This window comes from Solenopsis invicta, chromosome 10 (assembly GCF_016802725.1).
Source record: "Solenopsis invicta isolate M01_SB chromosome 10, UNIL_Sinv_3.0, whole genome shotgun sequence".
NCBI classification, from domain to species: domain Eukaryota; kingdom Metazoa; phylum Arthropoda; class Insecta; order Hymenoptera; family Formicidae; genus Solenopsis; species Solenopsis invicta.
In genome coordinates this window covers 17,015,138-17,031,882 of record NC_052673.1, presented here as the reverse complement: position 1 = coordinate 17,031,882, position 16,745 = coordinate 17,015,138, and the positions used below count along the sequence as shown (strand labels likewise).

At 38.7% G+C, this 16,745-nt stretch overlaps 1 protein-coding gene across 7 annotated transcripts in view; it reads right to left on the bottom strand.

Annotated features, from left to right (window-relative positions):
* LOC105197782 (tricalbin-1) overlaps nucleotides 1-16,745 on the bottom strand; it is a 28,700-nt gene that overhangs the window by 6,207 nt on the left and 5,748 nt on the right. For 3 of the 7 annotated variants that reach the window (XM_039454164.1, XM_039454163.1, XM_026131630.2), the window contains exons 2-5: nucleotides 7,875-8,059; nucleotides 2,819-3,069; nucleotides 570-655; nucleotides 204-402 (exon numbers count right to left, since the gene is read on the bottom strand). In XM_039454164.1, coding sequence (XP_039310098.1) covers nucleotides 204-402; nucleotides 570-655; nucleotides 2,819-3,069; nucleotides 7,875-7,937 — 599 coding nt within the window. In that variant the 5' untranslated portion in view covers nucleotides 7,938-8,059. Of the gene's footprint in view, nucleotides 1-203; nucleotides 403-569; nucleotides 656-2,818; nucleotides 3,070-7,874; nucleotides 8,060-10,010; nucleotides 10,030-11,021; nucleotides 12,030-16,745 lie in introns of those variants that run through there. The other 4 variants (XM_011164328.3, XM_011164329.3, XM_039454162.1 and 1 more) reach the window with 3 other exon arrangements.

Genomic DNA, 16,745 nt, shown 5'->3' with positions numbered 1-16,745 from the left:
ATCGAATCAGAAAAGGCAAACTCTTGAAACATATTATACGAAATTGAATTAAATTCTGATGAAGCAAATGAATCTCAATTAACGAAATGCAAAACGAAAGTAAATTAGTAAATTAGCGTGAGAAGTGAAGAGAAAATACGATATGTTTGCGACTTTATTTGAGAAATTCTCGAAGGGTTTTTAATGAACGCTTCGTTCCTCACCCTTTACCAAACAACCGCGTGGTGATGAGCATGCGGAATTGCTCACAGTCCAGCCGTAGGTCCGCTTCGATGGACAATTTAGTCTGACCAAAGTGGTGGCCATTGGGAAGTTCGTCATCGCTGCAGCAATCGAGTGTTCTGACGCGAGTGATGCACGGCGTCTGTTCGCCGAGAGTGAGTTCGCGTAATTCTAATGGACCTGAAAAACGAGTACCTCTTATATAGTCACGATGAAGCCGCTAAATGACGAAGTAATTTGGAATTCTTCGAGCGATCGATGATTAATTTCTTTGGCAAACTTTCTTTATTTATTTCTCCCTCTTTCTCTCGTGTGCGAGTCACGAAACATGTATTTAGTGTCCTTACCTAATATACCGGGTTTGGCTTCATTAAGGAGGGGTTCCAGTCGTTCTTTCGCCAAGGAAAATATGCTGGCAGCGCTGAATCTCCACCTGAGGGAATAATATTCGATACATTGATGAGAGCTCCAATATTATTCTATCGTTCTATCAGAACGCCGGATATTAATTTCCACGCAAGTTTTCCTTTCAGTTTATTGAATTTACGTCGAAGACAGCCTTTTCAATCTACATACATGAAATTCCTTAGAGCCTTCCCCCGTCTCACGTTAAATCTCCGCGAATAAATATCCCAAAGAGCAATGTGATGAGATACGACTCATTAAACATTCAGATTAATTAAGCGAATGGCCAAATTTAATACGAAAAAGCACCTTTTCAAGCATGAAAAACGCGTTCTGACACGTTTCCTTGCCATAACGGGTGAGTTATTTCCGGAGTTTATCGTTAACGACATCCCATTTTCGCCATCGATAACGAGTTGATTCGCATAATACACAACGACCCACGCGAGTTTCGTGAATAGATTAAAAGGACAGACAGGTAGATTAACAGAAGCCCACGCACTTGTCATTTTTTAAGGGTGTTTAGATAACATCTTGCTCCTCCCAGTTTGGTGCTGCCAGGTTTTCCATCACTCGTTAAGTAGTTCTCTTATACGACGCACATTAAACACATTAAGTTTCTGAGAAGTTATTTCTACTGCTTATTAGTCAATTATTCTCTTCTCTATTATTTCAATTGTATTATTTTATTGAATAAGAATCGTGCAATTTTACGAAAAATTGCAAATTATATATTTTTGCATCACTGCCTTCCTCGAGAGAAGAATTTAGATAAATAGAGATTACTTTCGTATTCGTATATTGAAGCATCGCTGCAAGTGTACAAAACTGGTCTGTCCACGCGAGTTATTATCTGATTACTATTACCGCCGCTACTAGACATTACGGAATTTTTTACGGAATGATCAATTCCACGGAAAATTTTCTGAAGTCATCGTACGTTTCCTGCGTTCGCACATGATCAAACAAGCGCCGTCTATGCCGCGATCGCGTTGTCGTTTTCTTTTACGTGCGTGTGTATGTACAGTGCGTCGCGCTGAATTCATCGCTTTTTCCTCGCACATGTAAATGTGCCCGACGATGGTCGGCGACGAGAAATCCGCAGCCGAGGGCTGTTCAGGAATGCTCGAACAGGTCTATCAACTATCCAAATAAGTAGCACTCTTTCCACGCCTATCGCTGCTTGCAGCACCGGCCGTTTTCAGCCGCTGACAAACGCGAAAAGGATGACGCGTAAAGAAAATCACCTAGATGAGACCGTCGATGCAATAGTACTTTTTTTTTCTTAATATATAAATCCTTCTGAAATTAAATCGCGGATTTTTTAGCAAGAATCAATTATGAAATTTTTTTCCATAATTGATTCTTGCTGAATTTATTAGCGTTATCATGGATGCTTTTCCATCGTCATTATTTTCAACAAACCGAGATCCGTTTTTTGATAAAAGTTTTAGCTCGGGAGGAGTTTATTTTCGCGATTATCGATTGCCCTTCTATATTCCTTTTAAAAAAAATCTATATTAAGATCCTGCGAGCTCGTACGCAACAAACTTTACCCGATGGCATTTTACAATTTAAACGTGGTCGATCCACAACGTCGACGACTCGTTCCGTTCGACATGTGCCAACGACGGGCAAGGATTTTATCCGCGACACGGCCACGGCAGAAACGTGAAAGGCCATATCTATACCACGTGCGGCAGGAATGTGGTATGTTTACAAATGCGTATGTAGTATTCGTTCCTGAGGAGTTCATTCACCCGTTCGATGCGAGGACAATCACGATATATACCCACCAACATTACAATAGCGTTATTACCGTGAATCGCAGCTTTACGGAAGAGCGACCCTCCGGTGAGGTCACGAGATATACAGTAATAATGGACGCATCGTTACACTTACATAAACTTTTCTAGACACAAGCGCTCTCCTTATTATTACTTTTTTATTAGATGACAGTTACATAGCTCATCTATATCAAGCTTGAGTAATCGATATCTCCATCAGGGAAAATTTATTAAAAAATAATAATTTCTAAGAATTAGAAAAAGATAAGAAGCAAGTTAAAGCCGAGTTTAAAATTAAGTTACATTGGTGCAAATAGACCTTAATGTAACAACGGTTACGACGGCGTATTTCCTTTTCTCATGATTAACTTTATTGATGATAACTGCTGGAAGACGATACTTGCCACTTGTTGATGAGCAGACTGAGCCACTCGGCGGTCTCGTCTTTGTACAAGGCCCGTCTCCTACGTAACCTGGCCAGTTCGTGTTGCAATTCCGTCTGAAGGAGCCGGGAGGCTCTCGCCTTAACGACGGTCGTTGCCAGTGCCAGGACCAGAATCAACCATGCCAGCGACAGACCCGCCGCCCCTATTATCCAGGTGATCGCGAGTGCCACCCCGAGATACAGTGCGGTGCGGATTGCCTCTGCATCTCTCTGCAAAGAGATATTTCATCCGGTATGTTCGTGCGCATGCATTTGCATGCATTAAATAAGGACCTATATAGCTTACGCCCTCGCGCCACGTGCGCGGTTTAATCCGGCGATAATCGAATCGCGTAATGATTTCAGCGCATTGCATTAATATGAATATTAACGACCCTTAGCTTGATGCTGCTTATGTGTTATCTGTGTTAGTAAAATAATTAATTCGTCAATGTGGGACATCAAATTTAATTTCAGATTTAATTAGAATTTGATATAAAAGACCATCCATTCACACTTTATTGCTCTAATATTTATTCTAATAATTAATTGAAAATATATTTTTAACTTTTTCTGTTATATTATCCTTTTCACGAATCTCAATTCTCATATTGAAATATTTTTAATTAAACTGTATTTAGCTGAAAGCATATATTACTCCACATTTTTTAATTATGTTTTAACTCTCTTCTTACATTCTATGCTTATTTACGGTCAATATTCTTTTTTTCTTTCTTTTTAATATGACTTTAATCAATATATTAATTTTCTTTTTTTATATAGAATTTTATAGAGAATATATTTAAAATCAAAGGGTTAACAAAATCATAATTTTTTTTTTAAGTATTAGAAGCAAACCGAATAAGAATCGTATCTTAAAAATGGATATGAATCCAAATATAGAATAATCAATTCTTCATTATAAATTTCTTTCCGTACATTTCCAAGTTTTAACGAAGCATTTTCCTTATTTAGTTCCCTTATTTTAACTTTATTACAGTTGATCGATAATTCGATTTTACAAATGCAATTTTCTCATCTTCCCAATATTTGTTATACGTGAAACTGTATGCCAGGTAGATGGTATTCAGTATGGTGTACCCGATGCATTATGCGCAACCTTGCCGTGTCCGGTGTAAAGAAGCATAAACGAATATTAGCGATACAAAACAACCTCGCAATGACAGTCCGCTCGTACGTTCACTCGCAGCGTATCATTAACAGCAATTTACCCCGCGAGGGTCCGTACGTTTTGCAATTTCAGAATATTCTCGGAAAATATTTTCGTCCCCGGGCCCGCGAAGTGAAAGCGACGTCACGCGAGAAGTCATACCTTCGTCTTGCTAGGATGTAGGACATAATCCCCGCGTGCTTACATGCGACGTCGCGTGCAACGCCGAAGAAGTCTCTCTGACGTCACCGAAAAGCGTCATTAACCCCGGTGGTTAAATAATAAATCGTAAGCGTAAGAAAGTTTTATAATCTTGAATAGAATTTTATATGCCTTTTTTTTCATATAGAAAAATAGGAAGAGAAAATGCAAGTTGCTGCGCAAAAAAGTCGTTCTCAAGTTACTAAATGTCGAAGAGAAATATATATTTTCATTAAGAAGCAGTTTGCGCTAAACGTAATTAAAAGTAAAATTTGCTTCAAATGTAGTCTAATAACTCGCGAATAGTTTGTTAAGCAATTGAGGCGACGAAAGTTTAATTCGTAACGCATAAGTTGATTTTAAAGATTCAAAGGGGCAAGATTTTCCTTGCGCACTTTATTCCGTGAAGTAAAGTGCGCTTCGCTCTTAAAATTAAATAGAGCGATATTAATGCGAGAGATGAGGGCTCTCCACGCACCTACCGTTCTCGTCTCGAGGTCGAAAGGCGCGCGCGTTCTCGCTCGCAACACGCGCCCTTGCGCAATATAATTCGTCAAGAACGTAATATTTCATTAATTGGAAGGTTGTTAAGAGAAGTCGTAATGTACGCGCTGGTCGTGTTGAGAAAAATAATTGAAATAGAAAATAGTAATTGAAATATTTATTTAAAGGCTGTGTCTGCAACAAACGCTATTTGAATTAAGTATTTTGTGTAATAAATATAAAAGGGCAAATAATATTTAACATTTACATGTGTGTATTTTTTACACACACACACACACACACACACACACACACATACACTTGAAATAAGATATTTATTTTACATTTCTACAAGTCATGGTAAATAAATTCTTTCTATTTTCTATCATTTATTTACTATTTTTTATTTCTTAAAAGTACACATTAAAAAATAGTGAAATCAAAAGCAGTATATATTTTATAAATATATAGTTACAACTTATTTTTTGTACCATTTTTTTAGTAAGTAATCAATGACACAGTGAATTTGTATTAAAATATTTATATAGATTAAATTACATCTATACATTAAATCTTTCTATTTTCTATCATTTATTTACTATTTTTTATTTCTTAAAAGTACACATTAAAAAATAGTGAAATCAAAAGCAGTATATATTTTATAAATATATAGTTACAACTTATTTTTTGTACCATTTTTTTAGTAAGTAATCAATGACACAGTGAATTTGTATTAAAATATTTATATAGATTAAATTACATCTATACATTAAATATATGCTGTTTTTTTATTTGATAAAAAATAGAGAAAACTTATTTAGTTATATAATACATCGAAATGTAAAATAAATGTTTTATTTCAAGTAAATGTATGTTATATACACGAGTATAAATGTTAAATACTATTTGTTTTATTTTTTATTTTTATTATACTTATTTCAAATAAGATTTTTAATACTTTAAATAAATATTTCTATTGAAATCTGTTTCAATTTTCATTCAGTTCTGCGTCATCGTACGATCTGTGCATTTTGTCGAAAGCTACATTTTCCCCATTTACAAAATTATAATGAAGAGAAAACGTTATTTATCGGCGAAATAGTTCAGTTTTGCGTCATAGCTTGCATTTACGTAAAACGTCAATTTTAACTAGAGAAAATTTCGCATCGTGCGAAGAGCAATTCGAAACGCAGTACGCATCGATTTCTTTGGAGATATAGCTTGTTTGGAAAAATAACGCGTTTTTTAAAAATTAGCTTCGTATTAATTAGATTGTAGTGAGATAAAAGTCGATCTGATAAAGATTATCTCAGTACATATTTAAATAAAATTGCATAAAAATCATCAGATTAATCTTTTACATTTAAAGAAAAAACAATTTTTCAAACGACTGACTTCTTTCGAATACAACACGTGTTCAAAATTGATCTCGAGGGACTCTGCCTTTTTAAGTGAAGTGCTAATTACTCCTTGTAGTGTATAGCTAAAGAAGAGTGCGAGATAAAGATCGCTCGAGAAATCCCACGAACTCCGTGCCGGAAAGCATTACTTCAGTGACTTCCCACGCAGATAATAATTTCAGTTCTGCATTCATAAATTTAGATGTCGAATAATAAGTCGACACACTTGTATACGAGACACTTTAATTATTCATCTTTTGCCTAATATAAAATTAACTTTTTTTTTTTTCTAAAATATCAAAGCGTTAACATCTTTCAAGCTGTAATCCTTTAGGCCATATTTAAATAAAGATGTCTGAATTGTTTTTTTTTTATTTTTAACAAATTTTGTTAAAATTTTATTTTGAGATTGCGAGCAAAATTTAATTAAAATCGATCGAGATACGAAACATATTTACTATGTAGCATGCAAAGAATATTTTAAGAACTTTAGACACGGTCTGTAAGCAAAATTTCTTCTTCTCAAAATACAATTTGATCGACACGAAACATCAACGAGTAATGAAACTATGAAGTTTACAAATTATTATTAATTTGATAGGCAAAGATACATTTTAAGTTACTCTCCAATTACAATTTGTACTTCTATTTCTCTAATTAATCGTTTAATCGTTCAATCGTGTTTTTAATCATTAAAAATTCAAGATTTCTTTCATATCGTTTTAATGCTAATTCTGTGAAATTCCGCTTATGCTGCAATGCAGTTATCATCGTCAAATTACAAAAGTTTATATGAAAAAAATACTCTACTAAATTGAAAATTACATAAATCAAAAAATTCAATCCTGGAATAATAGTCAGAATCAAAGCTGAATGTGCATCTTCGTGATATGCACGTTCCCACGTAACCACTCGAAGTTTAAATAGGTCGACTTCGAAGCTTAAAACCGCAGAATACCGAACGTAAAAAATACTTGTTCAACAACAATAGCCACAACGCGGTCACCGACGTCAGTGAACGTTGAACGACGCGCACGAGGTATGCATCGCGAACACCCGTCGCCGGATCGTCACGGCTCTTCTCTTTTTCACGGAGCATTGTGCCCGGTCGCTTTTACGGAATTGACGATTCAACTCGCGTGGGCTCCTTTGAAAAAAATACCCGTTGCGCACGGGGACACCGGGCATTAAAGCTACATATGTACGTGCTCGCGCTCTCGAACGGCGCGGCGGCGTTCCACGCGAGAAATGAGTATTTGAGCTTGTCTCGTTGTACGGGTATTAAACAGTGCATACTTCACACGATTTAATGGCACAATTGTAAGCTCGTGGAGTGAGAAACGCGTGCCCCAATTTTCATCGACGAGCTCTTCATCGAATTTCAATATTTCACAATCCCTACGCTCCGTTCTACGTACGCCAATCTATAATTCTTTTAATAGTCTTCATTCCAGTAATTTTATTTTCTTGGTACAAGCACAGCGGTTCTCTCGTCCAATTAAAAATTAAACATGACGTAACGAATCGAAGATTTGGAGAAGAACCTTTTTTTCTATCTCGAGTGCTTCATTTTCACGCTAGCGAATTGAAATGAAGAGTCTTGATTAGGTGTGCGCGTATACAAGAAAAAGTGTCTATATTCTATGAAGAAGTGACCTATTTCCTGGCTGGCGTATAATGACTCGGCATATAAAACAACGGCACACGCGTTCTCGGTTGTTACTCAAGAATTTATTATTCGGCTCGGCCGAGCAAAAAAAGCAAATGATAAGCAGTCGTACCTGTGCTTTTTGCGCGACGGCGTGGGCGAATTCTTCGTCGGGTGCGGGATCTTCGGGTGTCATGTTGGTGCCCCCCGCCGCCCCGCCGCCGCCGCCAACAGTACCGCTAAGGGGTCTGATCGAACCCCCCGTTGAATATGGCCAATTACCCACAAGATACCCGCCTCCAATGGATTCGCGCTTTCCTAAGGAAAAGAAGATGTAACATTATAGAGACATATATGATGTGCCATGATAACATCTAGGGAGGATTTAATATCAGTTTAGAGGATGCAATCGCGATAAAGTGAGAATTAAACGGCCGCATTTAACGCGACGTATATGGCAAGAGCGCGAGCCTTCTTGTCTAGTAACGTCTGAATTTCTACTAACGATTTCTAATTGTGTAAAGGATACTGAATAATTAAATGGGAGAAATTCAAACGCGGATATTCATTATTGATTAGATAATAAACTTTTCAAAATGTAGTCTAATCTTTGTACAAAGTACGTCAAATATGAGATTATATTTAAAACAATCCTTAAACTGTAGAATGATATGTTTATAAAAAAAATTGAAATACAATTTCTCGCTTATTCTTTTAATTCTCATATATCTAAATATAACTTGGACAATTGTGCGCGTATAAAAAGAATGTTAAGTGGTTTCAACGCAGAGTAAATGCCATGGATTGCGCGATACATCGAATGAGCGTTTACGTAATAATTCACCTACATGTGTACACATATTTTAGTCCAATTATTTCTTTTAATATTTTGTTTTTTTCTTTTTTAGTATTTAATATTGCTTAATTATACTGTTATTACATAAATATAGAAGAAATTCGTTGAAGTAAAAATTTTTTATCAAAGGTACAATATAATTAAAATTCTACTGCTTTGTACATGAAATTTTTGCGTCCTTTCGTATTTTATTATCATAACAAAGTATGAATTTTTACGCTTTTCTTTTTGTTGTGCTTCTTTGTGTGTCTGTCTTTTAAATCATGTATTAGTTCCGACTGTTCCGAGTTAAGTGAGATTTAGTTGATTCAAGCGAAACGCGATTTGTAGTCTATAAATTCGCAACTGTCTCTGCTGCGGCGCATATCAATCAACATGCCGGTAAAAGAGGGAGAACGAGTGTCACGAAGTAAGAGTTATTACTGCGGAGAAATGCATACGTCCCGATGCATTTGCGTGACATATCCCGCGGATATCATCCAGCCATTTGTTAAGCTAACTGTCTTGGTTAATAGTTGTTTTTTTTTCTTAGCTTTTGGAAACACGTATTTACATACCGACTCATTCATAAGTATACTTTATACTTCTGGTGTATGTACTTTCGGTGAAACTACGAATATATCCTTAAAATCTGATCAATAGGAAAGTGTTTAGTACTTTGCTGAGCTAACAGTTATAAAAACAGAAATGTCCGCGCTCGATTATTGGCGGATAAGAATATGGGTCGAAAATATCCTCTCGTTAATTGAAAAAGAGTACGTAAGGGGACCGCAACTGTAATTTTGTACGAAAACTTACGCTCGCAGGCTCGTATTGGAAATCCTTAATCGGATTCGTTATAAAAAGAAACTCCGCGTCCCGCATTCGGGTTTCTCACTTTCAGAAGAAGCTCGCGATGTTTTTGAATATTTAAAAGCGGCTCTTATCAAATTCTAATCGATAAAGTTATTTACGCGGTATCAAAGTTAGCCTCGCTGTGTTATAGTTGTAATGCACAGCGACTGATTCCATGGCGAATCAAGCTCGAGGATAAGAACGATAATTCAGGATGCGACCTTGACATTATGGAGGCGCATGTGGGGTGGAATTAGCGTTGCAACCTTTCACGCGGTTGACGTCGCGTACGGCTGTGCCAAGAGTAATTACTTCCGCAGATTGAATTTGGCGAATCACGCTTCGCATTTCGAATGCTGTTATAGCGTACGCTTACACGATATCGTTGACGAGAGGGGAAAACAACGGCGGCGGTGGCAGGAAGAAGAAACGCGACGACGCGGACGACGCGACGTGCGAGCGCTCGGTTAACGAATAAAAATCGATAGGCTACTGAACATAAGTCCCGCGTACCGGCAAAATTTATATTTAGAAACCAGAGACGCGCGTATAGAAAAACTCGAGTTACGAGTTTCTTACGCATTAATCGGTGACCTAACGTTCCATCAGCATTCAGGCCGTGACGCGCGGACGCCCGCGGGGAGAAGGAGTTTCGGAGGAGCAGCCGTCGGAATCAGGCGGCTTCTCGCCGGTCTCTTCGTGGGCTCGACGAAAAGCAATTTCGATGCTCCCGATGATCGCCGTACCGTACAAAACTGGTCACGGAGCATCCCACATCGCGTGTGAACGCGCGAGCCGCTCCGCGTCGAGGCCATACGAGGGCATTTCCGAGGGTATCGATCAAATAAGTTATTAGATCATGCGCCCGCCCACTCCACTTTAATATTCCATTCGCTGCGTTCTATATAGTTTTGTGCGCGCACACGTGAGGAACGCAATGATCTCGTTCGCGTTGACTTTTAGCGTGATGTATCGGTCTCGCGTGAAACCCACCATATACCTAAGTGGCCATTTACCACCGTTCGTGACGTCCGGATCACTTGCGGCAGGATGCGGCACCGAAAGTTGAAACACGAGAATTTGGGGGGATTATCTTCTTCTGCACCAGTTGAAAAAAAAAAAATCCCGATAAATAACGACACGTTATACTTCCACATGTGACGCAGTTTTATTAATTATAGCTCATCCTGTGATGTCCCGTGACTCTCAGAACTTGATCCCTACGTGTTTACTAGGAACGGAAAGTTAACGAAGCGTGATCGTGTCAATTCATGCATGGGCCTATCGTTCCGCGCGTTTAGTAAATTATCGATACGATCTATCTATCGCCGAGATCAAATTCGGAGTCCGTTCTTCCTGGCGACGTCATCGTGCCAGAGAATCAAGAAACTTGTTCTCGCGTTTGGACGCGACGTGCGAATTCGTCTCTCTCGGTCGCTTCGTAATTTGCAATTGCTCGTTTTTCCACCGTGAAATCCCGCGTGAAATTTTCGCCACGTGTTTTCCTCTCCTTGCGCTGGTCTGGTTAACGCTGATTAACGTCACGTGGCACTGGAGCGGGCGCGCTCATCCGCGACGAACGCGACATACCTTTTTTCAAGGAGGCTCCTCGCTTCGTGTGCCGACCCATGAAGCTGGAGAGTAGCTGCATACTTTTTTTCCTCCCCGAGCACTCTCAACAGCCCTCAGAAACACACCGGTGTCGCGGCGATCCCGATAAAGTTATCGATCGCGCGTTCACCGGGTCCCGGAAATGCACACCGCTAAACAATCGCAGCGGGGAGTCGCCGAGTTCTCGGACTTCTCTCCACCTTACTCGATCCCACGTATCACCGCTCCCGAAACATCGCGGGACTGTTACGAATGCCCGTGCTCAACCGCTTTCCCGTTGCATGCCGACGAGAGCATCTCGCTCCACCGGTTTGCATACGCGAAAAAGTCTGAGTCGAGGAAAATCTTCGCGTACGCGACTAATGAATAGGCATCTTCTCTTTGGAAACGAGGATTTGCACGCAACGTTTCACCCTCTGAAAGAACACGTTTCTTGAAAAATAACTAAGAAATACATATTTTTTTCTCTGCGCACTGACTTTTTTTTCTTAATTAATGAAATAAACGCAAAGGCTTTCTCTTGCATGAATAAAATGATTAGTAATTAAATTTCCTCTTTTGAATCACCAATGTTGATTCTTGGAATTTTAAAAGTTTTGAGACATAAATTTACCTCGAGCCGCGCAACGAAACTCTCTCAGTTCGTTTTGATTTGAAATCTGAATGTATTCGACTGTCAAAATAACACGTCAATAAAGAGAAATTAGTTCCTTATTTGAATCGCGTACTGATACGTCTAGGAAGCTCTGTCTGCACTTGAAACGAATAGAAATATCGAACACGCTCGATTCCCGGTCCATATTGTGGAAATTCGCTAATCGCGCGCCGTGATTGATCACGCCGCTAAATCGAACTATCTCGTCGCGTCGTTGCTCGTTATCGTTGTGGAACAACTTGTCTATCAGAAGGGTCTGATAAAATTTCGCGAGCGCGCATCCTGAGGAAGCACGCGAGTGCTCGGCGCGCGCGGAAGCACTGAGGAAACTTCGGTCTTTCCTCCTGGGAAATTGCCGCGGAACCGCGTCGGTTTCCCTCTCAAAGGGACTGCGAAAGTCTCGCGCCTGCGCCACCCTTCCGACCGTCGTCGCCGAAGGCACCCTGAAATCTCGTCCACGTGCAATTAACTTGGTAAACGTCGTTGTAGAGGATACGGCACGCTCCTCGCGCGCATAGAATAAGAATTTTATTGCGATTACGCTTTTCTCGTATCGATCGCCTGGAATATTAGCGTGCTTTAAAATGGCATGACTCTCATTGCTCTCGAGGTTGTGCTACCATACTGAATAATCGCGTAATAAATTAATAATGATTATTTAATAAATAAATAGTAAAATGAATTTATTATTTTACGTGAAATAAAAATATCTTGTACCATATCTGTTTGTGTTATTAGGAGAGGGAGAAAATTTAATTATTAATTTATTTAATTTTATTCATGTTTCATGCGAGAGAGAGTACTCGCATTAAATTTATTATTTAAAAAAAAAACATCAGTTTGTAGAAAAAAAATATATTTTATTTACTTTTCAAGAAATGTGCTCTTCCAGTATTAGCATGCTTCAAAATCGAATGGCATAATTATTACGCTGATATCATACTTGACGCTGAATACTCAATAAAGAGAATTAGGTAAAATACACCAAATACAATAAAGCATTTAAAATACAAAATACAAGATACTTCTAAATTTTTTATTTTAAATATAAAATACTTTTTAATTCGATCTTTTAAATACGATAATATAATTGCGAAGCTAAGTGCTACAACATTGCGCGAAAATTTGAGTCAGCTCTTAGCCGGCTAAGCTAAAAAAATTTTTAATGTATTTATAGTCGTAATTGAATTTTATAAAAAAAAATCAAAATTTAATCAAGATTTTTATATTAGTAAATGCCGAACTGCTGATAGGTAGATAGAAACAAAGCAAATTCACCGATTTGTTTTAGTTATTTTTTATAAACGTTTTGCGTACTTTATAAACATCGCGTGCTTCATCACTAAAGATCAATAAAAAAACCAATAAAAGTTGTTTACTATGAATAATGAAATGAAATCGTATAAATTCACAGCTATAAACTAGGCTGGGCAAAATACATCATTAAACTGTAAAATACAAAATACAAATTGTATTTCAAATACAAATTTTTCAAACATGTCCAGGCCTGACAATAAATTAATAGTAATAAATTATTAAACAAATAATAATAAAGAAATTATTAATATCGTTATACTTTACACAGTAATATGAGTATCCCAATAACAGAGTTTCATTTCAATGTGTTATATTTTTTTACGTGACCACGCGATCGTGATAACAACAATAATAATAAATACTGTCAAAAGGGGTGACTTTTACGTATTGTAATAAAAGTTAAAGTTTAAAAGTTAAAAGAGCAATCGTCGAATCGATTCCATGACCGATCGATGGAACACGCTTCTCAATTAATCGAGGAACGATGCAGTGCGCGCGCCAGGTACTGCAGCGCGATGCATCTCTCATGCGGTTAAATAGCAACGGCGAGTAATTTGAGTAATGGGCCAACGATTACGGCAGCATTAAAGTTAACATCCGCGTACGACCGTTACCGTACCGTTAACTTAACATACAAAATTGCCGCTTTGCAGCTGTAAGCGAACGCGTATTGTGCGTGTCACTCTTAATCCCATCGATAAATTCCACTTGTGCATGCACGGGAGAGGGAAGGAAAATATGATCGATTGCTATTACGGATCTCGGATTAGGTGTCTCTAACCAGTGCAGGATCCATCGTCTATAAAATTCTTTTCGCGAGACGAGAGAGAAACCGTCGATTATTTCTACAATCGCGCTGGATTATCTCTCGAATAACGCCTAGGTGAGCTGACTCTTAATCGACATTCACTCCGCGAGTTCTCCGGAGAATGAAAGCGCGCGGCCGGCGACCGCTGGAAAGTGCAGTGACTCGGAATGCAGCCCCGCGTCGACCCGGGCCGGCGCGAAATCACGTGCGTGAAAACGCGAGCGTGCGGGTTGCGTTACGCTTTCCGTCGCTAAGGAATTACGTTGCACATGCTGTTAAATCGATCCGACCTGCCGCGCTCGGATATGGCGATTATTTACGATCACCGTAACGTACGACGATTCCGATTCCCCGCCGACTATGCGGCGCGATGCACCGTTGCTTAACGGCACCGTGAGTGCCGGCTGGCCGCGGCACGAAATTTTCAATTCGCGCGGCGCTGACTCTCTCAGCGATCCTCGGTCTCCTTTCGCGCGAGAACCAAAGTATTATACTATTCCGCGAAGAGACGTGAAAAAAGATCTCCCTGTAAAAAAAAAAATATCCGTTGTTCGAAATCAACGAGAAGAAGAAGCCGCCATACGTACATGCATACGCGAGCTCTGTCGATCCGTTGTTTTTAATTTCGCGGAGGAGGAATGCGGGAACCAGAGATATGTTCTCCACATTTAAATTGCTCTGTTAATTGCGCGCGCGCGCGCGCGCCATCCTTAAGTCCGCCGTGTTCCCTTGGCCGGGTTTCTCGCTTTTACTCGAGCGATGCAAAAGGTAATGGATGTGGAACGGAACGGCAGGCGGTAGCTCCGCTCGCCGTCGTTGTCGCCGCCGCCGCGCGCCGTCCCGTCATCGTCATCGTCTCGCTTCCTTTTCTCTCGGTTTTATTTGCTCCTCGGGACAACATCTGTCTTATGCCTCGGCGTGCACCGCCACGTTACGCTGCTACAGGCCGTACATAACGCCGACGAGTCAGACTTTACGGTGCAAGGTGCATCGCCAAAGAAAGAAAGAGGGAAAGGGAGAAACAGAGAAATAAAGAGAGAGAGAGAGAGAGGAGAAGAAGAAGGAGAAAAAGAAAAAGAGCTTCGGAGAATCACACTGAGAAAAAGGACTTAGACGAAGGCGATCGGAAAATACTGGGTATCCGAGGAAGCCGCGTCTCTTGCCGCCAATTCAGAAATCTACACGGAAAGAACAATTTTGCTGAAATATCTAAAAAGTTAGCTACATACAGGTCTGAAAATAATTATGTAGGGCCCTCAAGCATGATAACGCTGCAAAAAAAGTTTTGACATTCTATCAAAGCTTAAGCTGATCCAATATAATTATTTTGATGGTTTAACATAATTATTTTCTATTTCCAATTAATATAATTATCATTTATATCTAGCTAAATTTTTAGATGTTACGGCAAAATTGATCTTTCAAGAGAAAAGTAGAGAAAAGTAGAAGAAAGCCAAAGACAAAGCCAAAGATGTAGCATGAGGAAAGAATAAAATTGAAGTAAAAAGATGTAAGGAGAATAAATAAAATGTCGAGGATCTTTTTTGTATGGAAGAATTAGATAAGCAACAAGTAATAAATAAAAAAAAGGATAAGCAAAAATAAATGAATAGATGCTGTGATAAAAGAGGCTGTGGTAGATACTATAAGATAGAAATAATGAAAGAAAAATGGTATATAAAAATTGTGGCGATATATGTGTTAGATTTTAGCTAGTCAAATAATTATAAAGTATACATGGATGTGTATGAGATACTCGTAAAATTGTAAACCAAGTTGCTCTTTAACATTTAAGCTGGAGTAAATAAATTCTATTTAAAAACGTTCTTTCCAGAACTTACAGGAATAAGAAACTCTGGAATGACGTAGTTGTGGTTTTGTTGTATCTGATTATTGAGCAACTTGGAAAATCAGATAACACCTGGGTCTGGTGATCATAGATATGTGTGAGCGCAAAACGAGATGCAAGATTCTCGTACCACATCAGTCCCTTAGAGTTGCAAACATAGCACTCTAAAATTATGTTTATTTAATTATATTATAGCATCTTGAAATTTTGTCTATTTTATTATATCTCTTCACGAAAAATAATATGAAAAGTTCAAGCCGATGCATCGATCCAAGAACAACATTATTAATTTTGAAAAAGTGAATATGCTAATAAAAAATTATTTAAGATGGCAAATTTCAAATCTTAAGAATGCAAAAATCGGAGAATCGCATATGAAAAATCACCAAGTATCAAAATTTATAAACCGAGGCTAAAGAACGACAGAAAATACGTGACGATATAAATTGAAGCGACATCCTCTTTAAGGCCTCTTTCTAACATTAAAGGCGACACGAAACGTATGTTAATATAATATGTTGATAATATAGGAACGAGATCCGTAAGAAAAAAAGGCGTCGTAATTAATTCTCGATCTTTTAATTGCTTCCCTGTAATTATCGCGTATAGGCAATTTCTAAATTAACTACCTGCGGACGGCTAAGATCGGTCCGAAGACGGTACATTCCGGAGGTTTAGAAAAGCTGCTGGGAACCTGTTCTCGTTTTGCCGAAAGAAGCGGAGAGGGTCCCGACTGTGTTTCCCGCCACGGTTTACGTATTTACATATTTACATAGACGTACGCGTCTGGTCCCCGTGCGCCGTATTCTCGTGCTGTGCCCGAAACTGAACTGTCTGGCTCCAAAAATACACGATGCGCGAGCGCATGGCTTTCGTAATTATTAACGCTTCTCAAATATTTGTGTGTAAAGGAAACAAAGAGAATCCCCGATAACCTGGATACTTTTGCATCAATTAAATTCTATCTGATTGCGGATACTGATATTCTACGTTACAACCGTTACGCATCCGGTGAGAAAGTGAAATGTAAAATTATTTCCACGCTCCCACGAAATCTATTCAGAGTAAATGTCA